Below are 22930 nucleotides of genomic sequence, written 5' to 3'. Positions count from 1 at the left end.
GTTAGGTAAAATCAGAACCTGACGCGTTCGAAGCCGTTTGTCGCGGTGAGGCCTGATGCCGCCAAGGTGCCATCGTCCGTTGCTACACAATGCCAGCTTCTGGTCTTTCCTCACGGCCAAGTTTGTTTGCTTGTTTGTTTGTACTTCACTGGTTTTACAGAGCCGAGGTTGCCAAAATGTTGGTTTCTTCTCGCAACTTTCAAGCCAAGTGGCTATCTCGAAGGGCTGCAACAAAAAACAAAAAGTTGCATAACGCATAGTGCGTTCAGTGTGATTTCTATCAAAACCGCGCGTTACAATCGTATAAATACGGTATTGAAAAATGAAGATAACTGGAAGTTCTTGGACTATGAGGTGACTTCTTCTTGGTGCACAGATTTAAGGATCTTATAGCTTAAACGTAGGTCAATGTGAAGTCTACAAACATTCGCATGTTAGCATGGGTCCAGGGCCTCATCTTCGTGTTTAGGCACAGCAAATTTCTTTTCGTAGACTGTAGTCCCCTTCGAAGCAGTCTGCCTTTTAACGAACGCTGCCTTTCCCCGCATGCCGTTATTTCTGCAATTAGAATTGATGAGCTGCTTTTATCGGAAGGCCGGGCATTGTAGGCCCCTCCGGAACGTTTCTGTTATTCCCTTCCGTAAAATATTTGTTCAATTCCTGTACAAACGGCAGCTGTTACAGCAGCCACCGACACATGCAAGCGCTTCAAGGTCAAGAAGGTCTTCGACTTGTCTCCAAGTGCTCCTCCGAGGCCCCTGGCTGGATTCGCGGACCTCCTTGTCTCCAGCGGGTGTGACACGCATGGCTTCTTCGCAAGTACGTACCCTAGCGGTTTGGGATTCTCCTTCAGTGTATTGCAGCTGTACTAATTTAAGCACGTTGCCCGAGCTCTGTAAGTTATAGACCGCCAAGCGAGGTGGGAGTGTTTAGAAATTTCTTTTTTTGTTTTTTATTGTGTGAATTAATCATTGTGTCCAAAAACAAAGTTTTATCAGAAGAGCAGACATGCCTAAAATCGGTCTGTTGGTGAAGCCAGCACATTCCCACGAAGCCAAACAGAGCGAGTAATGGCGGCTGGCTCATTGCAAGACAATTGGAAACCACTTATACGGGCTATTTTTCCGCGGGGCTCTTAACTCGACAATAATGATGGTGGCGTATAGCACCCGAAGCGCTCAGCTGAACCTCTTCCTGGCCGCACAAGGGGAAAACGAGTGCTCACAGAAGAGATCAGAACTATATGGTGGGGTCTTAAAAAGAAAACGAACGTTACATCCACCCCTTACAACTATATATAGCAGACTTGAACCGATAATAATGTAAAATTAATTTGCCTGACAATATTAAATGTGCGGTAAAAAAACATCTTTTTATCAGTTAAATAAGGGCTCAAAGAACAGACGCGTAAAAGGCGTTTGTGTGTAAAGGGGGGGGGGGGGGGGGGGGGGGGAATCAAATGAGGTGGCAGGTTTGGGAGACACCTAAGCTCTGCCATAATGATATGTTGCGATAGCCTTAATGGGTCCCATCAGCGGCCTCACGTTCTCTTTTCATATCACTTCACAGACACGTACTCTGCATTTCTTTTTTTTTTTAATTTCCCACATGCACAAGAACGCCCTTTAATCAATTGTTGAACGAACGTGTCTCAGCGGCTTAGAAGCAATGTGTCCAACTCGCAGCCCAATAGCCCCGTCTTCGATTCCTTACTGACACCGATTTTATTTTAGAGGCAGTTTATTTACTTTACATTGATGAATGTCATCGCGGTATTTGAGTCATATTGAAGCGCCATGATCAGGATTCTTATACGATTATTTAGTCAATTTCAATTCCTTCGGAAATTACTACCTTGGCGGCCATTCTGGAATTTCTCGACACAGCGTCGGCACCGCAGCTGCTTTCTCATTTGAAAAGGGTAAATTCTATCGCGTCAATACGATGCTTCGAAACGTTTTGTTAGGTGATTGTGATTTATGTCTAGTCTTCTTTGATTCTTGATTATGAAGTAGTGGTAGAAACAATTCGTCACTCTATACTGGATCAATAGTATACATCATATTACTGCTGAACACATAAACATGGACTAACTGATAATTTCAGTGGCGAAACATTATCATTAGCGTCATTTTGCGCTAGTAATTGAGATTCGCTATTCTTGAGCAAACGTTCTGCGATAGTTGGTAAAGGTCACTCTGTACTTCGTCTCACAAGATGTTTGCCGCACTGCGAAAAGCAGAGGCACCCCGGTCCAATCAGGATCACGCGCTCTACAATAGGCAATTGGGCTCCTACGCGCCTCTCGCCCCCCAAATTGGCGGGGGTGACTACAGTAGGACTACAATTCTCTATTATAGTGCGCAGGGGCGAGAGGCACTTAGGAGCACAATTGCAAGGGCTCCTCTGCCTTTCCCAGTCCTGCAAATATCTTGTGAGACGAAGTATAAGCACCTTATGCGTACTAATGGCTCTGGGGTCAAAGATACTGCACAGAACAGATTGCAACTAAAAGATGGTGAGTGTCATGCTCTGAGAAAGTATTTAGACATAAACACCGGATATCCTGCGCCGACAAAAGTTGAATCTTTAAATATAGCGTATTTTATCAAAGGAAAGAGAGAAGAGACAAAGATCCGAGAGCTCTGTGGAATCTACACTGCAGAAATGCGAAAGCCGAAGCGTTGGTGGAGCACACGGTGCATCACATTTGCTCTCATTATCATTTATCAGCTAAATGCACCATCATTATTATTGCTAATGTCATCATTGTCATTATCACTAATTGCAGCGTCATTTCGTCGCTACTACCATCCTCACGGTAGACAAGGAGAATTATGATTGCGTTTCACGTTCCCGGGCGTAGCGCAGTTGGTTAAAGCGATCGGGTGACGTCACCAGGTGATGACGTCACAATCTCGCTGTATCATGCGGAATCTCGCGAAGAAGTGTCCCACTTCTTGTGGCCGGACGGATAGGGCCACACCCTTCAGTTTAAACCATTAAAGGCTTTCGCCTTAATGGAAAGTTGTGTCACAATCATTACTACTGGAATGTGTACAACAGTACTATTTAGGTTTTGTTTTTGTTTTGTTTTTATTTCAGCAAGCGCAAATGCTATGTCACAAATAAATATTCCGCAAGGAGTAAGCTATGATAGACTTTCCACTTTCTAGTCGCGGACAGTGGTGTCGTGTTCATTGTGTCATATTGTGCTACTTATGGACTCTAATAATTTGATTGAAAAGACTGCGGAGAAATATCGCTTGATTAAAGCATTACTTTACGTTTCCTGAATTTCTCATTGTACCTAGTATCAGACTATGCCTAAAAAGCCTTGCAGTGGAAAGGATCCACAAGAGAATACCCCTTAACATTAGCCCACTAAAATTTCAAACGTTTGCTCATCAAACTTCGCAAGCCTTCATTTCGTTTTTTTAAACTTAACAAATGGCTCATTCCATATGAAACACTTTCCTTGCAGTATATGTATCAGGTATAAGCATGAACAAGTGTTGCCCGTATGGGCGCCTTCTACTTGCATTTATTTATTCCGTTAAAATAATTCTGAGGAATTAAATTGTGTACAGGGCGTCCGAGTTCAAATGAATTATTATGTTTAACTCAAACTGTCATCCTGAAGTGAAATCAAGCGAAATATGTTAGGAGCTATATAAAGCATCAGCTAGAATTGTTTTCGTTCCAACGCTATTATTACGTGTGCATTATACGCTTTATAAATCGTGATTTAAATGCTTAGGTGCTATTGAGCCAGTTGCCAGGCACCATGAAAATGGCCGGGGCCTGGTAGCCATAGACAAAGCAACCCCCCCCCCCCCCCCCCCCCCCCCCGTGGTTGTTTTTTCGACAAAAATGAAAGCCAGCAAAATTTACAAAAAGGAGAGAGTGAGAGACAGAAACATGCCACAATGCCCAAGCATGGGATATTTTATCAGGATTACAGTGCTCTAATCAAAGGTTTGGTCTGAAGTGCTCGCAGATTCGCGTCTTCAGTGCTACTGGCGAAAGTGCTCTTCTCCCATTGATTACAAGACGCTGTCATGACTGCTGACAGTACGTCGAAAAAGCGCGCCATGAGTACACGCTGGCGCGGATCTCGAAACTATGAGGGGGTCGATTTGACACCAGTCCTACTACCACCATTTCGATGGAGACAAAATTCTAGCACACCCATGTATCGAGGACTTGCTTTATGCTAAAGAAACCTAGGAGATAGGAATTTGTATGGCTCCCTCCTCAAATTCCTTTCTCCCATTCCTCTCTAGCCATTTGGCGAATCATAAATCAATAAATTAATATGGCTAATTAAATATATAAATCATTTCATTATGTGGTGTGCCACCTATCTGTCGTTCTCGTAGCATTGGTTTTCAAACCTCACAGATGCTTCCCTGTTCTAGTCGTCCGCCGTTTGTCATTGAAACATCGTACAAGGGCGAATGGATAACTCTCTCATTGCCTTTCAATTTTCATCTGTTCATTTCACCGTTTTCTCCTTCCCGCAGAACCGGGGCACGTGATCATAGTGTCGGAGAAGCCACTGAACGCAGCCGAAGCCGATGTCCTGCCGTTGGGCAGTGGTGTGTCCGTGTATCGGCTGCCCAGTCATGTCAACGTCACCGTCCCGGCATGCTTCGAACCTCGGAGTCGGACCGGCCGCAGACCTCCTGAGAGAGCGCTGCTATTGGCTGACACGGATCCCGGCATGGGCGTTTCATGTCAGCTGGATCACCAGCCCGTCAGTCTAGGCTGTCCCATTTGCACCCCTGTCCTCACCGACGAACTCAAGCAAACAGCCTGCACGGCTCCTTCGGGTCAGTGAATCGTCCGCTATCATATCATGACTTCTCTTTCTCTACAAAAGCCCCGAAACAAAAACATAGCAAAGGAGAAACTCTCATTGGTGGTCATGTGCTTAGGCAAGTAGATGACGCCACAAAAAATTACGGTGGACACTTAAGCTCCGCCCTTAGGGGTATGACGCGATAGCCCCAGGCTGCCAGCCCGCACATAAAGCCTCTCTTTAACCAAGCCGTATGAACATGCCCGCGTGGCATACGGGTAGCAAGAATCAAGAGTCAAACGACTAAGTTAGCAGCTCCTAACGTAACATCACGCAACCCTACGTCCGGTCAGTGCGCGGCCATGTCAGCTGCCAGTTACGGCCTACCAGTGCCATGCTCGTGATTTTATTGCGAAAGCAATACTACGTCAGGTCTAAGCGCTCGTCGCGTGCTCCGTGGCACGCGGACCCCCCTGCTCCTTGAGGATGAGAAGACGACGAAGAAGAAAACGAAGAAGACGATGACGAAGATGACGAAGAAGAAGACGACGAAGAAGAAGAAGACGGCGAAGAAGACGAAGAAGAAGATGAAGACGATGAAGAAGATGAAGAACGCTCGATCACCCACATCTAATGCTTTCGCTCCCTATTCGGTTCAACAGCGTTGAACTCTTCTCATTTTTTTCGCTCACAACGCCAAAGCCGCTGCCGACACCGGATTTTTGAACAGGGTCTTTGAATGGCAACTCCGGGGGCTTTTTCGACATTTTGAGTTTTTGACTGCACTAAATTCCTCGGTGTATCCTACTACAACACAAGAAACCGCTCTTCGAAATTCCAAGTAGAACTATTTTTAAAAAGAAAAACAAGAAATCGAAACCGAAACTGTTTTCATGGCAAGATATGACGTTCCAGTTGACGAAACGATGACGTCACATAGAGTATTGGAAAAACACTCCCACGCGCGTTGGATGGTGAAAACAAAGATGGAAATCATCACGCAGTACATAAAATGCCTTAGATAACCTAATACAGGCCTCAAAATTTCATGATCACATGGCAATTGGGCAATAACGCCGGTATAATATTTGTGACGTCACAAATGCAGTGTTGCCCGCAGAAATCGCCTCAGCTGAAGCCACTTAATCTGCACATATTAAACTCGTGTTGCGCGTGAATGAATTATCGCACTGCTCCAAATTTCGCAGAATGCGTCAGGGCGATAAGGAAAACCTACGGTAAAAAAAAAAATGTTTGTTCTGGTAAAATGTTTACCAGAATATCTGAATGTCGAAAAACCTCCGGAGTTGCTCTTTAACGCTATCGCTTTAAAAATTTGGCGCCTGTGGAGGTGGTATTGTAGGGGCGGTGCTGCGTAACTAAGCGATGAACTAGGAGTTATAAACAGTAGAATGGCGACCGTGAGCGTTTTTTGCTGGTCGGCCTTGGGAACCGTTTTTTTTTTTTTTCTTTTTAGAAGAACGTGGCAAGCGTACCTCTCTTGTCCTGTAGATGTTCTTTAACTCGGAGAATTCAACACGCTACCTGGTCCCCGAACACGGAGAAATTTTCTGAGGGAAATGTTCTTCGCCCCCAAAGAAAGAAAAAAAAATAAACTAACACCCAGAAACAATTGGCGGTTTATCGCTGTCATAAACAACAAATATACTATAGACTGAAGACATATGATGCTCCACAAAGGCATTTTTATTTAGAAATCGTGGTAAAAAAAATAGCATAAATTTTGTTGTTATACAAACAATCTCAGCGTAATTCTCGGCCGAAAATGGTGATAGATGCACTTTGCGGGCTCCTGCTTACGTATTCGTGTGTTTATCCCGCCGATCAATCGGGAGAGCATCGGAGAAAGAAACGGCAGTTAGGCGACAGCCAGTTTCAGACCCGCTTAGGCATCTATCATCTGTGATGTGAGCTCTAGAACGTCTCTGCTCCAGGCTATCCCTATAGCGGACCGATGGAAGCTCATTTCGGCAGCATAGGTTTAACCCGGACTGAGACTAATGCAGTGTAAAGGGCCCCTAGACTTCAAATGTCTAGGAACATACGTGCAACTTTTAAAAAACCCTCACGTCTTGGTGAGGTCTGAGTGACGTAGGTTATGCCCCACTATGATCCTTACTCATCTTGATTATTCGTTGAACTTTATACGCTAGCACAGGCAAGCCGAGATTTTAGAGCAGAGTGATATTGATAACCGTAATTTTTTTGTGAGCGTGAGCCTTTTGTAAAAATAAAATGAAGTTTGTGGTCACTAAATCTTCCTGCGCAAATAATAAAAGATAAGTTCAAGAACGTTTCCATGACAGTAGTAAAAGAGCAAAAACCGCCTTCGTCCGTCTCGTGACATGCTCCCTTAAGTGCCCTATAGAAAGGCAATGTAAGGTTTATGCCCGCTGGGCCTTTGTAAGATGCCTTAGAGGCACGCAGACAAAGCAGGCGTTTGTGGAGTTGCGTTTCACCTTAAACTTAGCCGCCTAACTTTTTTATCTTCTCGCAGTTTGTTTTCTAGTGCATTGATGGCCTAATTCCCTCCGGTCTAAAGACGCGATCGTCAGTGAATAGAGCGTCCTAAAACAACAGAAGGAACACAGACGTGGGCTAGACTCAAAACTATCGACATTTCACATTTACTCCTGCAGAGCTAGTTGACTCAGTACAGAGTCCTTTGTAGTTTGCTCTGGCTTTCTCTGGCAGGCTTTGTTTGGCTAAGTTAGGCACTAGTCAGATATTACCCAGTCGCGTTAAGCGCGAGCTCCTTGAGTGCCAAACCATGCAAGCCTAATATTACGAGTGGCAGAACAGGATGCTTATAATTTTCCAACCACAGTTTGCTGAAATAGTGGTCTCATTTCGTTAATTGAGGCGACATGGGTTGAGGGCCAAACGCGAAGCATTTTAGTAACTATGACATGAACAAAACGTTTTGCTCCGTCTCATAGTGTTGGATATACTCCTGCTCAGAGCAATAGGCTGTAGAGTAATTCTCGTCAACTCTCATTGCCCGTAAGCTCAGAAGGAAGCTGTAATAAATTTCAAACTGTCGCTCGCTATATGTTTGTTTCCGCCACCCCAGTTCAGGTGCTTAGTTGTTCTAATAGCAGGTATTGAACTGACAAATATCTTTCCTACTTCTGTTTTTATTTTATTTATAATAAATAACCACGTACTACTACTGTTACTTCTGTCTACAGGACAAATTCGTCAGCGTTAATGCTATATCTTACGAAATTATAAGAGCTTTCTTTAAGTGATGAAATATCGGCATTTGATGTTTGCCTATTTTGTTAACTACATCCACGTTTATTTTGTTCAAGTAACTCACTTTAGCGCGCCTTCATAGCTTTCACTTTCTGTTTTCTTTCCTCCAGCATTCATCGTGAGAAGAAGCGCCGAACGGCTCACAGGTGAGAAACATTTGCTTTCCTAAAAACGACCTTGCTCACGTTTCTCATGCACAAAAACTCCGCCCGCAGTACACGACCCTAGGAAGCCGTGGTTTTTGCCGAAGCTTGAAATTTCTCGTAAGTGCTTTTTTTTTCTACCTTTATCTCTCTGTCACAGTACCACGACGTAACAAATCCGCTTTCAACCTTCAGAAATGGCAGCACTGCGGACCGACAGGAAGATCAACATTCGTGTCGAAGGTACGTTGTGTGTACTCTCGCATCGTGCGTGGAATAAACTAGAAAAGTGAACATACCACCGACATGCAAGTGCGTGTCACTAATTAAAGCAATAACACGTGCGTAGTGAATTTCTCTTCGGCAGTGCAAGCGTAAAGTGCCAACCGACAGTTTGTTTCCTTCCAGAGAGGAGGCCGCTTGGAAGCAACGGGTCCGGTAAGGTCATCGCACAGCGCTTGCATGACATGTTTTATTTATGGCCGTTCTCAAACACGGGCTAACCTTTGGGCCTGGCAAAGCCTAATCGCCTTATGTTGCAGAACGTCAAAAAGGAGGAGGCACAAGTGGGAGAAGGAAGCGTTCGACGAAGAGCCGAGAATGTCAACTTTGCTCGAAGCTTGCGTCGTCAGTGGAGGCGATGAATAAAAGAGCAAATCGTTCGAGAGCGCGTAGCTTGAATCCGCTTACGCTCGTGTGCGTAGCGCTAATTAAATCGCACGACGCGTAAGCGATTCGCAGAAGACGGCGAGAGAAATACAAAAATTTCGAAGAACGACATTCTTGCAGATTTCCTTCTCGGCATGAGTTTAACGATCCAGCTTGATTTCAGGATGTTGTACAAGACGGCGCAGGCAAGTTTGAATCGACAAAAAGAAAGTTCGAATGAGCTTTGACATTAATCGCATCATATGACTAACTATGCCCGGATGGCGTATTCCGAACGCATATATAGTGCTCTCTCACAAGGTGTGACTTCTCTTTCACTCTCTCTTGATCGAGGAAAAGGAGGGGAGGGGACGCTCGTGAGATGGCATTCCTTTCTGCGTTCCTGATATTCAATGTTTCGGGTGACTGTGCAGCTCATCGCCTGCGAAAAACAAGCAATACAAGAGCATAGCAGGCAGCTATATGTCTATACACACACGAACGTTGAAATAGATATAAGGTTTGGAATACAAATTACTAGCAGTCACTACAACATGCTCATAGCGAACTAAGCTTTCATAAGAGCAAAAGTCGAAAAATGGCCTACTATCCCGTGGTAGTAGGCACATGTGTTGTTCTCAGAAATTCCGCAGCAAATGCGCTGTAATTATGCAAGGCACACTGCAAGAGACTCATAACTAGGTCACATCGGGCAGATGAGAGTATTTTTCATAGTAGGTTTCGCGGGTGTAGGCTAAACTGCCGTCAAACGATAAAGGCTCATTCATCTGTACTGCTGCTGCTACCCAGCGATGCGACACACTGGAGTTGGCGTTCATCGGCTGCTTTCAGGTCGCGGGTTAGACCCCGGCCACAGCGGCCATAAATTTAAATAACGCCTTCAATGGGAGGCGCAAAAAAAATAACACGTAATCTAAATTGATCCGGATCCCTCCACTTCGGCGTCCATCATATCCGTGCGCTGCTTTGGGACGTTAAATTTCCGAATTTACTAAGTATCTATTGAAGTTTACAGTGGTTATGAGAGAGAGCGAAAGATCAGGATTTCTATACCTGCAAGTTTTAGTGCCAGTGTTGCTATATCACTAATATTATGATCCTGCGTAATATTACCAAGAAATCTGCAGTTGTAAATGCAGGGCAGCTACTTCTTCTTTTAACGGGGAAAGTGGGGGAAATGGGGAGGGAGGTGAGAGAGAGGGTGTCGCAGGAATTTGCGTAAAGTACATGCGAAAGTTTTGTCATGTTTCCAGATGCTGGGGTGGTATGCGCAAGGCAGTAAGTGCATAGCCTCTGCTGTGATACAACTCAAACTGTATTTGTAGCCTAGATTTCCTTTCCCCTTACCATTTTTCTCATCCTTGCTCGTGGATCGTAATTTTTAAGCTTGACGCCTCCTTCAAAACGCCCGGACCAGGAAGCGTAACTTTTCGTCTCTTTTGCGGGTCATATTAGCTTTGCTTTTTTTTTTTTTTCATTTTTGCTGCGAAGAGAAGGAAGAGGTCAAGGTGATGTCTTTGTTCGTGGAATTTCTTATTAGTTATGCGTACTCAATGGCACCATTTTTGCACTGCTTGCTCAGACTCAACAAAGTGCGTCCAGGGAACCCTCGCCATATTTGACGACGTCAGTCCTGGAGGCATTGACACAACGGCCAAGCAAGTGAACTTCATTGTGAGATCCCACTGTCCCTGCGAGTTTCTCACAAAAGGTGAGGTCGCTGCACACTGAAGTCTCAAATGAAAAAAAAAAAAGAAAAAAAAGCCGATCCCAAGACACCAACCATTTTTTTTTTCGCTTAAATGAACTAAAAGAGGCGTAACTCGTGCACCTGTCGTCGGATGGCTTCAGCAAAGTTTGACTCCATAATTTAGGCACCATTGAGCGCGTCTATTGCGTAGCAGGCAACTGGTTCTTTTCGGCTGTAATCTTTACGGAATTTTTTTTAGAGATGTGTGTCGAATAACTTCGATGCCTCATTTATTCTTCGACAGAATATCACTTGTTTAGGAGCTGGTATTTCATTTCCTTTTTTTCTTTATTGCGTCAATTGAATCACTACAGTGGGGGGTTAGCAACGCATGCCCCATGCCCAGATCTCATGGTCTTTCGTTAATAACGGGCTTTTTGCCTACCTTTGCCACCTATAAGTTCGCTTAATACCAAAATTCTTGCTTATGAGGCTAGGAGAAGCAGAAGGAGGAGAAAGAACTTTACCAGATAATTAGTGTTGCACGTGCTCCCTAAAGGGCCCAGTGTTCCAGAAACCCTCTGGAAGCTCCGTAGAGCATGACCGGATTCACCAAAATAAACGGCCCTCAATCACCTAAAGTACTGCCGTGACACTGATGTCCTAATAGCAATGAACCACGTAAAGTGTGGCATCCGACGAAGTTTTCGGTTTGGTCAGCCCTTAACCTAGGTATCAGTGCAAGTACTATGCATCTGAGAGGGGTCGCGAAAGAACGACCATGCCAAGAGATAGAAAAATAAAAAAATAGACGAACATCTACCCTTCATAATAAGATTATACTTCAGTTTAGGGCGCTACCATGAGAGCAGGTATGGACAACTTGCGCTTATTCCTAATCCTGGAGCAAATCTACATCCACGTTTATTGGCGAGAATTTTGCTCGTGTTCTTTACGAAACGGCATAGCGAGCGAATTCAACAAATAACAAAATGTAAATCGGCAGAGCACATTCCATCTAGAGTATAAAAGCTAAATTCTAAGTTTGAGTGTATTTCATTACAATATGACCAGTCATTGGAGCCTCGATCGAATCAGTCTAAAAAGAGCAACTAAATTATTTTTTTAACGGGCTGGCTAACGCAAAGTCTGAATTAGTAGTTAAAGCTCACCATTCAATTGGATTGAGCATGAAAACGCTAAAGAGTAGCTGATTTATATTGCGTAAATAACACATCAAAGGCAGCCCTCGTTCTCGAATGGGCCTTTTTTTTTTTTTCGTTTACTTCGATTCCTGTGCAGGTAGTGACCCCTAGAAGCCCTTCTTATAGTCACGCCTATAACTTGCGCAGGCTGCGCTTATCCTAGTTCTTTTGTATGTGAAAAATTAGCAGAAATTGTGGCAAGAAAGTGGAATCAACTGCCCTTTTGGCGAAAGTGATTACTGTGTTTCTTTATGAAAAATGAAAAATTTTTGAATCCGTAGCTTGTGAGGTCAAAAGAGAGTATAGAAAAGGGCATTCCGGTGGAGCCAGTATGTCCTCCTAGGCTTCTCTATTCAACGTACTGGCGAAGCAAAATCTATACGACCTTCTCTGTCATCTGCGAGTGAGGCATGACACCGCTTATCAATCGGCAATTACTTGTGTGAAACCGCACACAATTTTTAAAAGTTTTCACCAACGCCGCTTGACACTACGAGAGCCAATGCGGAAAGATTCGGGGTAATATAACCACCGGTTCATGCAATACAGTGGCTCTTGGTTAGCGGCGCAGCTGTTTTTTAGCATCCCACCAGTCGCTGGGATGCTAAAACTTCCCTCTTGACATGTGCTTTTTTCAATTTCTAGAGCTTTAGAAGACTTATTTAGCCATGACTTGCTCCATGCAGATAGCGGCTACGCCGTGCTGTTGTACAACAAGACCATTCCGAATGCGGGAAGAACTGTACAGTTGGACGAGAGCTTCACCATCGTATCGCTGCCGAAGGGTGTAACCAAGCTTACAGCGTGCACCGGAAGTGACGCTGATGCTGAGGTAATGCTCGGCGACCAGCCAGCTCTAGGAAGCGCTGCACCGCAACGACCACCTGCCTTGCCGGCACTGGCTTCCCAGAGCTGTCCAATCTGCCACAGTGAACTCCAGCCGGACCTGTATAACTCCATCTGCGAGGCGCCGACAGGTAGCGATTTATCACAATAAGTAGCGAGAGCCACGTGTGTTCAGGTATACAGAATACTCGAAAATAAGGGGTCCCTCCCTCTTCTGCGCTGTACAGAAAAAGAACATACGCGTTTAGTTATTGCACATGTTCATCTATATATAATGGTCTGAAGGTGCCTGTGTATTTTGACGCTGCCGCATGCACATAGTCTGACACATTTCAGTAATAGTAATTCCGACGGTCAAAACCGATCTTGGTTGGTTTGACTTTCTCTGTACCAAGCAAATAGCAGGATGTGCGCTTCAGCCCCTCATGTTTAGTGCATTTCTGTTTCCAACATGAGACATGCGAGGGTTTACATTTTCTTTTCCTATTTATTCCTAACTCGGTATTCCCTGCAAGCAGGGCGCTCAGCCTATCTCGTGGATACCGATTCATCATTTTGCCTCGGCTTGCTCTCATTGTTCACGATAAAAAAAAAAAAAAAAAAAAACCTAGTTTCTAATTTTGTACTTCTCTTTCTTCTCTCGTCTTCCAACTTCCTTCTTTCCTATCCCCTGCGAAGGATAGTCAATCTTAGGCTTCTTCATGTTAACTTCCTTAGTGGATATCTCATTCAGAGCAGAGAAACAAAGGAAGATGCTGAAAAAGATGATATCAAAGCAGCATACACTCAAATGAATAAGGATTGATTGTTGTTGCATTGGCCACCTCTTTTATCTTTTCCAAGCTTTTTCTGTCAGGTACTGTTCACACTTCCTATTTGCACGCATTTGCGTGCAGCTTTTCAACATTCGCTAAGCATTAGAGAACATTTCTCGGGGAGGTCATGTAGGGCCTGTGAAGAGGGCTCACTATAACGATGCCCCGGTATACTGAACCGTGCTCTGTCGTGAGTGAGAGACAAAGTACGAAATTAAAAGTTTCGCTTACAGAATACATCGAGTTTAAGCACTAAGATTTCTCATCACCTCTCGATAAGTTGGCTGGTGCCTCTTTTCGCAAGCACTCGTCTGCTTCTGCGCCACGGAGGTAAAGTGTCCCCCAAAATGTTTGTTCCTGGAAATGTTCGATGACTGGAAAATCTGTTAAGGATAAATCTAAAGGAACGTGCAAAAACTTAAGAAAAGATATTACTCCGTTACCTTTCCTTCTATTGTGCTCTTCAATAAGCGACCGCAAAACACAGTGTTTTGAATTAGATAAATAGGGTCATTTAGGGACAGTTTTTTACACTGAAGCAAATAAACGTTGAAGAATTGTCGGCGAAAAGGTCCGTCGTTGGCAGCGAACATGCATTGCAAGTATCTTTAAGGTCCGTTCATTAGGGACTGAGATAAATTTGATGCCCTGTTGCATACTCTCACCACAATACATCAGTGGTGCGGGGGAAGATTATTTGTTTAGAACTCACTCTATATTCTGTTTCATACTCCATTCAGTTTAAAATGGCAGATGCGGCTGCAAACAGTAGCTGTAAAGCGCGCACCATGTTTCAGACCGACTAATCGAACTAATTAAATACAACGTTAAGGCATCGCTACAACTACAAGCGGCATACGTTTTTCCGTGTTTCAATAATGTCGCTTTCTTGTTTCCTGAAAAACTATTCGGTATTCTTACGGAGTCACTTTTTCCTTTTTTCTTTTTTTTTCAGTTATGCGGGTGCTATCACTGAACCCTGCTTCCAAAGGTATGCCGATTCATCGCATCTTCGCCAATATTAGAACGTCGCGCCTTTCTAAGCTGCCGTTCACTGATGCTCATAGTATCAGTCTTTCAATGCAGCTATTGTCTTCGTCCTATCTGCAAGAAACGAAGTCGCGCACACCCACATGTGCTCACGGCGTCGTTTTAACTTCGCAAGCTTAACCGGCAAATATCGAACAACCCGGCCGGAAGCACCGAAGTAGAGCCTGCTTCGAAGCCAGAAGCCATTTATCTTGGCCGGAGAGCGCAATTAATCACGGCCTTTCAAAACCAGTGCCGGGAAGCCATGTTTTGTTCGAGTGGGCGAGACGCTGCGGTCAGGCCATTGTGTTTTTTCCTTTGTGGTCTCTTTGCGTGACCTTAAGCGGCGACTTCAAACAATCTAAATAACAAATATCCCTCGAAATTAATCCTTCAGGCCGCTATGCCATGCATCCCGCGAGGACGAGATGGCAGAGTGTTCATATTTCCTACTTTATCAGTTACGCAGCTTTTGATTAAATGGCGATAATAACAGCAGTAATATCGCAGTGGAAGTTAATGAAAACAGCACTGCTGCCTGCTGTGACCAAATTAATCATTATGCGTTTTTTGTTTGTTTTTTTTTTTTCAGACGTTTACGCTCGCTTTTAATATTCCGTACCTTTACTCAAACGAAATAGCTGAATTAACCAATGCGCGTACCTTGTTTGAGATGTCTCACTGGAGGACTTCGTAAACCCACTCAGGTCCATCGGGCGCGTACTTTGGAAAGGCCCGAATCGTCCAGTCCGTGAGAGGAGCGCAACAGAACGTGCAAGATACCTTCGTCTACACTATGCCGGACAACTGCAAGTGCGACTACGTTGCCAAACGTAAGTTCCCCCAATTCCTCCGCAATATATCAATTGCAGCAATAATGGGAGGATTATTTATGCATACCCGTCTCATCTCACTTCAAAAGGTTGGTACGTGTGGTCGGACCGCAGTGCATCGGTAAGCAAATATTACAAGACGATATGATGGACGAGATAGCTTGTGTTCACTTGCTTATGCTACCGCCTCGAATAATAATGGAATTATTTGCGTGAGAAAGGTTTCACTATGCTCGTTTTCTACCCCAGTTACAGCAGGTATTGGCGAGTTATGCTTTTGGTGATATTTCATTAATGGCAAGAGGGGGAGGGGGCAAGGAGAAATGAGAAACGCCTATACTTTACTCTTCAATTCCTTATTCAGGGTACGAGCGGTTAAGAATGTGTGCCTATCAACACGCCTAGAAGCTCGTATTTCAGATTTTATAGAGTTTCATACTTCTTAGTTTCAAAAAGAGGGCAAGCGTTGCACAACGCTTGTTCCCTTTTTTAGCCTACGCCTGGAAGCATTTGCTTCGATTACCATGCTTTCTCTCGTCTTGCTAAATAAATCGCAAGCTTTAATATCGCCCCTTATTATAGAAACATTGCTTGTCAAGAAACACTTCATGGAAACAGACCTGTGAAAATGGCAGAACGGACATGCTACTTATTTATTAAATCAGGGTAACAAGGCGTGCATTTATCTCAGTTGTAGTAAACTCCTTAACCAACGAGACATGAAATTCTAAAGCTGTCCGGCTCGAAACTTTCCTAGCCATTGTTTACAGATTTACGCGTCTTGTATTCACGGCCTTACCAGTACACTCTGTGGTCAGATATTGTCTTGATGCCTAAAATCATCCTCAGACATTTTTGGTTCTCGGTTCAGGTAACCAATTTTCCGCTGTTGCAACTGAGCGTATGGGCACGAGTAAGCACCTATAGATGCTCACCTTACCCTTTATCTTTGATTACAGCGTCCAGGCAGTATTTCGTCTTCATGGGCGAGCTTTCAACTACAAGGGGAAATGTGAACTACCTTCCAATGACAGATCAGATGCACATTCTGGCCTACAGTTATCGCAACGCCCGCCTCTTACACGATGCTCTATCAGCCTGTCCGACGGTGGCAACTGCGCCGACTCAGGTCGTGCAGAAGCGAATGGATACTCATGAAGTCGCTGACCAAGGTGCCTACGGCCGTGCCTATGGAGGAGCATCTGGCCCTCTGTACGGCTCACCTGATGCTGTCCCCCAAAATGCTGGTATGATGTCTTCTGACGGATACGCAGCCCAGAGCACGGGAAGATCTGACCACGCGGGCTACGGGGTGCCCAACTACAGCGGAATGCCACCTTCCCCGAGTTACGACAGTGGCCATGGAGCGACTTACGGATCAGCGCCACCTTACAACCCAGGGCCTTCTCCCAGTTACAACGTTCCAACAGCAACCGCCGCTTACGCGGCGCCGTCTCCGAGTTACGCCGCTACCCTTAATGGACCTGCGCCACATCCTCCGAGCTACAAAGCGGCTTCTGTGCCGCCAAATTACGTCGACTCGACAGCGGCCCCGAACTATGCTGCTCCTTCTTCTGGTTACGCTGCAACTGCATCGCCTGCTTACGGCTCAGCAATACCACCGCCAATGTACAACGTTCCCGCCCCCTCTACGAACTACGGCGCCACAGCGGTGACTGCCGGCTACGCTGCCCCATCTCCCAGCTATGCCGCTACGTCAGCACCTTATTACAGGGCTCAAGCCCCACCGCCCGGCTCGGGATACGGGTCCGCTACTGCCGCTCCTAGCTACGGTGCCACCAGCTACGGTGCACCGTCATCGATGAACTCGGCTAGCTACGGCACGCCAGCTCCTGCGGGCTACGCTGCTCCAGGTGGCTACGGTGCTGCCTCGTCCGGGGCTTCAATTCACGCAGCACCCAGCTATGCTGCAGCGCCTGCTACCGCTTACAATAGCGCCCCTGCTTCTGCCCACGGAGCCCAACCTGCCGGTTACGGCTCTGTTCCCCAACCGAACTACAGTGGCGGATCAGGGCCATCGTATGGGTCTTCGAATTCCTACTCTCCTGGCTCTACGCATAATGTTGGTAGCACGGGCGGTGCCCACAAACAATCATACAAGCCTGCACCGGCGCCGTCTTACGCCGCAGCACCTGCAGGTGGTTATGGTTCGTCAGCCGTGGCACACTACGGTGCCGCGGCAGCAACGTACGCCCCTAGCTACGCGGCTTCTGTGACAGCACCAAGACACTATCCCGCCAAGCCAGCCGATTACAGCAGCAACGCGGCCCGTGGGTCGTCGAGCGCGAGCTACAGTTCCTCCGGTCACATAGGCACAGCAGCCCCCGGATACGGGTCCGCGGCCAACTCTGGTGGTGCCATGTACAGCCAAGCTGCATACGGAGCAGGATCGGCCGCGAACAAAGGATACAGTGGCTCAGGTGGCTACAACGCGGCTCCAGTACCTGCGCAAAGTGCAAATTATGGGGCAGGGTCGCCTAGTTACGGTTCGGCTTCCGCTGCGGGTTACGGAGCATCGCCTTCTGTGGCATCAGGCTACGGATCACACGGTGGCGGCGCTCAAGGTTACGGTCCGCCGCATTCTGGAAGTTACGGTTCCGTAGCGGCAACAAATTACGGCTCTGCGGCTCCTTCGGGCCACAGTAGCGCTTCTGCTAATGTCGGCTCACCTGTTCCTAACTCTTATGGCGCACAACCCTCATCAGGAGGTGCACCACCTTATGTCCCTGTTTCAAACGCCGGCTACGGCTCTTCTGGGGATAACGGTGCCTCGGCTTCTGGAGGATACGGAGGTGGCCACAACCCCTCGGCAGCGGCATACGGCCAACCTTCCTCGCCCACGTATGGATCAGCTTCTTACGGCGCGGCACCAGCAGCAGCCCAAGAGGCCGGCGCATACAGCAGTTATGGAGATGTGACATATGTTCCCCCGTACGGAATGGCGGAGTACCCACCGTCGTTGTACCAGCCACTCTATCCCACCGAAGACGAACAAGCTACTGTAATATCATATGTTCCAACGTACGCTCCCGAGGAAGAGTACTACGCATCCAGGCCAAATGCGTACGAGAACGGAGGAGGTTATGGTGCCAGCAGCGCTACTTACGCTCCTTCCGCCTACGCTGCTCCCGCTTACGGCAGGACCTACGCTCCTGAACCTCAAGCTTTTACCGCTGCTCCTTACTCTTCTGGTGGGGGACCAGGGTACGATTCACCTTATGGCACGTACGCACCTCCACCTGCCGGAAACAAACCTTCGTATGCAGCACCTTCCAGTGCCGCTTACTCTGCACCCTCCTCCGGTGCCTCAGTATCCCTCGCGTACGGTCCAGCTGTTCTAGCGGCCCCTTACGGCGGGCCTGGATATCCTCCCACTGGAGCCAGCAAGCCTTCGTATGGTGGGCCAGCTCAGAGTCAGTCATATGGTTCTGGTTTATCAGCAGCTTCTGTATCCTACGCTCCACCTGCCAACGCTCCATCATCCTATTCCCAACCGTCTCATAGCAGTGCAATGGCAGTCCCACCTTATGCTCCGGCTTCAGTTCACCCTCATGGTAGGAACTATGAAGGCAATCCCAACAGCGCGGGTTCCTCTTTAGGAGCGTACCAGCCGGCCAGTTATGGATCTGTACCCTCTTATTCGCATACATTGGTACCTTCACGACAAAACCTAGCACCCGCCTACAAGGTCCCTGCAACCTCGCATGCGTCGTACAAAACTGCCTATGGCGAAGGTTATCCGAGTCACACTGCCAGTGTATCGGCAGCGCCTGCACACGTGTCACCGCAAGTCTACAGTCCGGCACTGAAAAATTCTCCCCACAGTAGCCAGGCAAGCTACAGCAGTGCGCCGGCTTCTAGTGTTACGTACAGTCCGCCTTCCTATTCTGCCCCATCTTACGGTCAAGCTTCCTCGGGAGGGGGTTCAACGTACAACAACGCTGCGGATTACAAGCAGCCACAACATAGCAACGCAGCAGCGGCTGGTTACAACGCCGGGTATTTCACAACGACAGGATATGGAAGCGTTGCCGGAAAGGATGCATCGTACGGCATGGTCCCTACTTATCGATCACCGTCCAAAGCTTACGACGAGTCCGACGGGCGCAACCCGTCTTACAGCGCTCAGCCTAGCGCGTCGAACTCCGCCCCATTGTATGGCAAGGACGCAACTCAGCCGAAGCAGCCATCGTACGCGGATTCTTCCTCCCAGGCGTACACCACTTCTTCATATGGTGCTGTTGCCTACACCACCCAGTCATCCGGTGGGCCTTCTTATAGTGCCACGTATACGCCCCCTGCGCTCAGCGCACCAGCCTACTCTCAACCTGCCAGTAATGCGCACACAAAAGCTGAAGCTCCCTATTCGGCCTCGTCTGGAGGGGCAGAGTATTCGGCCGCTTCTTACGCCCCGCCATCTCATAGTGCACCTTCCTACAACGGCCCAAGTTACAGTGCCTCCAGCGCACCGCCAACGTACTCAGCGCCATCGTACGCAGCATCGCACGCACCACCAGCGGCGTCGAGCTATGCCCACGGCACTTTGTATGCTGCACCTAGTGCACCTGCCTCTTCCTACGCGCATTTTTCAGTGGCAACTCCAGGAGTATCTAATGTCGAAAAGGCCTACAGCCATACAATATCACCTCCAATCTATCCTACGGCATCGTACGCCCCGCCTGCCTACGTTGTCCCCAGCTATGCTCAACCGGCTTATGCTGCCTCTTACGCTCCTCCTGCTTATTCCGCCCCTACCTATTTCGGAGCTGCAGCGGCTTCTCCCTCCTACAGCCAACCTTCTTACGTAGTGTCTCACGCTCCCCCTGTCTACTCCGCTCCTATGTACGCCCCCGTGGCTTACAGGCTCGCTCCGCGGCAACCAGTGTATGTTGCTCCGGCGTACGTGCCGGCTGCTTACGCTCCTAGTCAATACGTCCAACCTGCCTACAGTCTTGCCAATACCGCGCCACTCTACCCGCCAAATGTTCAGCTGCCTTATGGCGTCCAAGTGTACCCCCCCTCCTCTTACGTAGAGCATAGGTACCCCCCGTACAATGGGCCCCAGTACAGCCATCCTTCGTATAATCAGCCTCTGTATGATGCATCCTACGCGCCGCCAGCGTACTCGGCGCCTTCTTTTGAGGCCCCGTACGCACCTCCAACTTACTCCGCACCCTCGTACGCCCAACCTTCGAACAATAAGCCTTCCAACCTCGTTTCACACGCTCCACCTTCGTACCCGCAGCCTGCTTACAATTCGCAGCAGTACAACCCGACTTATGCACCGCCGGCATACTCAGCGCCGTCTCATCCGAAACCATTGTACGTGCAACACTCGTACGCGGCTTCGAGCGCACCGCCGGCCCAGAAGGCCCCGGCGTACGGTGAACCCGCATACAGCCAGCCAGCATACCAAGGCACAGCTGCACACGCGTCGGGGGCCCATTCCGCACCTGCCTATGGTATAGCAGCTAGCCACGTCCAATACCCTGCAGGGCACCAAGCGATACCTGCATATGGTGTCAACGCTGCTTACAACCAACCGCCGTACCCACGAAGCCCTCAGCCTGGTGTGACGGTGTCGTACAACCTACCAGCACAGCCACTTCCGTTGTACTACTCTCCAGCTGGACAGCCTTCCTATGGTATTCCAGGTGGTGCTTCTGCAACGGCCTATGGGCCGGCAAAACCAGGCTACAGTCCCCCACGCTTGTCAAGACCTCCTTACGGTGCTCCTGCGTCATACGTACCCACAGGCGTACACGGAGCAGCGTCTCCGGGACAACTTCCTCCCTATGGCACTGGACACAAACCGCATGCTACCTCTGCACCGCCATCTTACTCTGTACCGTCTTCGTATGGGTCAGCTCTCGGAGGCCACGGTGCAGGTGGCGGCAATGGCGCCTATGGAGCTGCAGGCGGAGCCCCTTCTTACGGAAACGTGGGAGGAAGCGCTGACTCTTACGGGCAAGGAGCACCGCAACAGGTGACTTACACTACCGCGTCATACCCTTCTGCTACGCCAACCTATGAGTCCTCGTACACCACGTCTTCGAGTCAACTGCAATACACTACATATGGAACGCCGAGTAGCCACTCGCCTTCGTACACCACCTACTCCCCATCAAGCCAAGGCGCGTACACTACCTACGGTTACTCTCAGCCTACGTATACTACGTACTCTCCGAACTACTCCCAGCAGTCGTACACAACGTACGGAAGCCCGGCGGCCTATTCTCCTGCGACAACATACTCACCAGCTCCCAGTTACCCTGAGCCAGATTATGAGTCTCAAGGATATAACTTACCGGCTACCTACGCACCTCCACCATACTCTTCTGCGCCCACCTATTCGCCGCCTAGCCACATCGCGCCGTCCTATTCCGAGCCGAGTCTTGCGCCTCCCGCCTACACTGCCGCAACCGGTTACACAACAGCTAGTTATTCAGGAGCTACCTACTCGCCGCAAGGCTACTCGCCACCCGCGTACACTCCTCAGTCATACCCTCCTCCTACCTATTCTGCTCCGGCCCCATACGCTGTCACAGAGCATTCGTCGGCCACCTACGCCCCGTACGACAATTCTGCAGCTAGTTACGCCCCTGTAGTTAACTCCGCACCTTCATACGCTAGTTACCCGCCTCCAACGTACCTCGCCCCTGGCTATACCACTGCCAGCTATTCGGTGGCTACATACTCGCCTCAGGCTCACTCGGCAGGAGGCTATGGCGAGGCGACCTATGCACCTCTTAGCCATCCGGCTCCCAGCTACGCTTCGCCTACTCTACCAGATTACAGTTTAGCAACGGCTTCTGTCCAACCAGGCTATGGCAGATCAGTTCATCCTGAAGCGCACGGTGGGCGGTATGCCCTTGCCAAAGGATTGGATACGATGTACAGCGAGGCTTATCCAATTGAGACGGCGGCCGTGGAAACACCCAGCAAGCCCCAGTGTCCACAGGCCATGCCCTCTTGCCCTGTGTGCGCGGCAGGTCTTCACCAGGACATGCTGAAAGACATCTGCAACTTCGATCTGGGTAAGTGGCGAGCTTCTTAGACGACATTATCACATTGAAAAAACCTGTGAAGCCATCTGGTGCCTCGCTGTTTCAATCTCTAGTCAAGTACGAAACGCTTTGTCCTTGTAGTCGCTCACACTGAAAAGCAGTTGAGAGCGTATAATAGGAACATCAAAAAGGGTGAACGTTTAATTTTGCGGCCGCAAGGTCTTAAGGAATGCATGCGATAAGACAGAAGCATTATTTTATGCACGGACCGGCTGACCCTTAAAACCAACTCACGAAAGCGGGACACTAATCTGTAGACGATCACGAAGCTTAGAAGTGATTAGCAGCTACAGTGCTTCCCAAATCGATTCCCTGAAACCTCATTTGTAAACTTTAAGGGAAGGTAATCTAAGCGAAATTCAAATCGCTTACGGAATAAGCGCAGAATGAAACTATTTTCAAGTCTTTTCGGAAATGTCTGTCTCTGCAGAGCACGAGCATCGCCTCAGAGCTTCGAAAAAAAAAATGAAACACACTTGTCTAATAATTACTCCATTAATCCCAACCCTAACCTCTGCTAACGTAGGCG

The 22930-nt window shown here is 47.9% G+C and overlaps 1 protein-coding gene across 1 annotated transcript in view; it reads left to right on the top strand.

The window, feature by feature from the left end:
• LOC146199613 (uncharacterized) overlaps positions 1 to 22930 on the top strand; it is a 79920-nt gene that overhangs the window by 25401 nt on the left and 31589 nt on the right. Inside the window, exons 7-17 of the mRNA XM_084595139.1 lie at positions 676 to 819; positions 4527 to 4835; positions 8194 to 8229; positions 8299 to 8346; positions 8422 to 8469; positions 8635 to 8664; positions 10478 to 10606; positions 12477 to 12767; positions 14407 to 14442; positions 15188 to 15313; positions 16273 to 22371. Of these exons, the coding sequence (XP_084451265.1) occupies positions 676 to 819; positions 4527 to 4835; positions 8194 to 8229; positions 8299 to 8346; positions 8422 to 8469; positions 8635 to 8664; positions 10478 to 10606; positions 12477 to 12767; positions 14407 to 14442; positions 15188 to 15313; positions 16273 to 22371 (7296 nt within the window). The remainder of the gene's footprint in view (positions 1 to 675; positions 820 to 4526; positions 4836 to 8193; positions 8230 to 8298; positions 8347 to 8421; positions 8470 to 8634; positions 8665 to 10477; positions 10607 to 12476; positions 12768 to 14406; positions 14443 to 15187; positions 15314 to 16272; positions 22372 to 22930) is intronic.

The sequence above is a fragment of the Amblyomma maculatum genome, chromosome 2 (genome assembly GCF_055883805.1).
Source record: "Amblyomma maculatum isolate TAMU_Amacu chromosome 2, ASM5588380v1, whole genome shotgun sequence".
In the NCBI taxonomy this organism is placed as follows: Eukaryota; Metazoa; Arthropoda; class Arachnida; order Ixodida; family Ixodidae; genus Amblyomma; species Amblyomma maculatum.
Note: the sequence above shows the minus strand (reverse complement) of the source record. Positions and strands in the feature narration are given on the sequence as shown.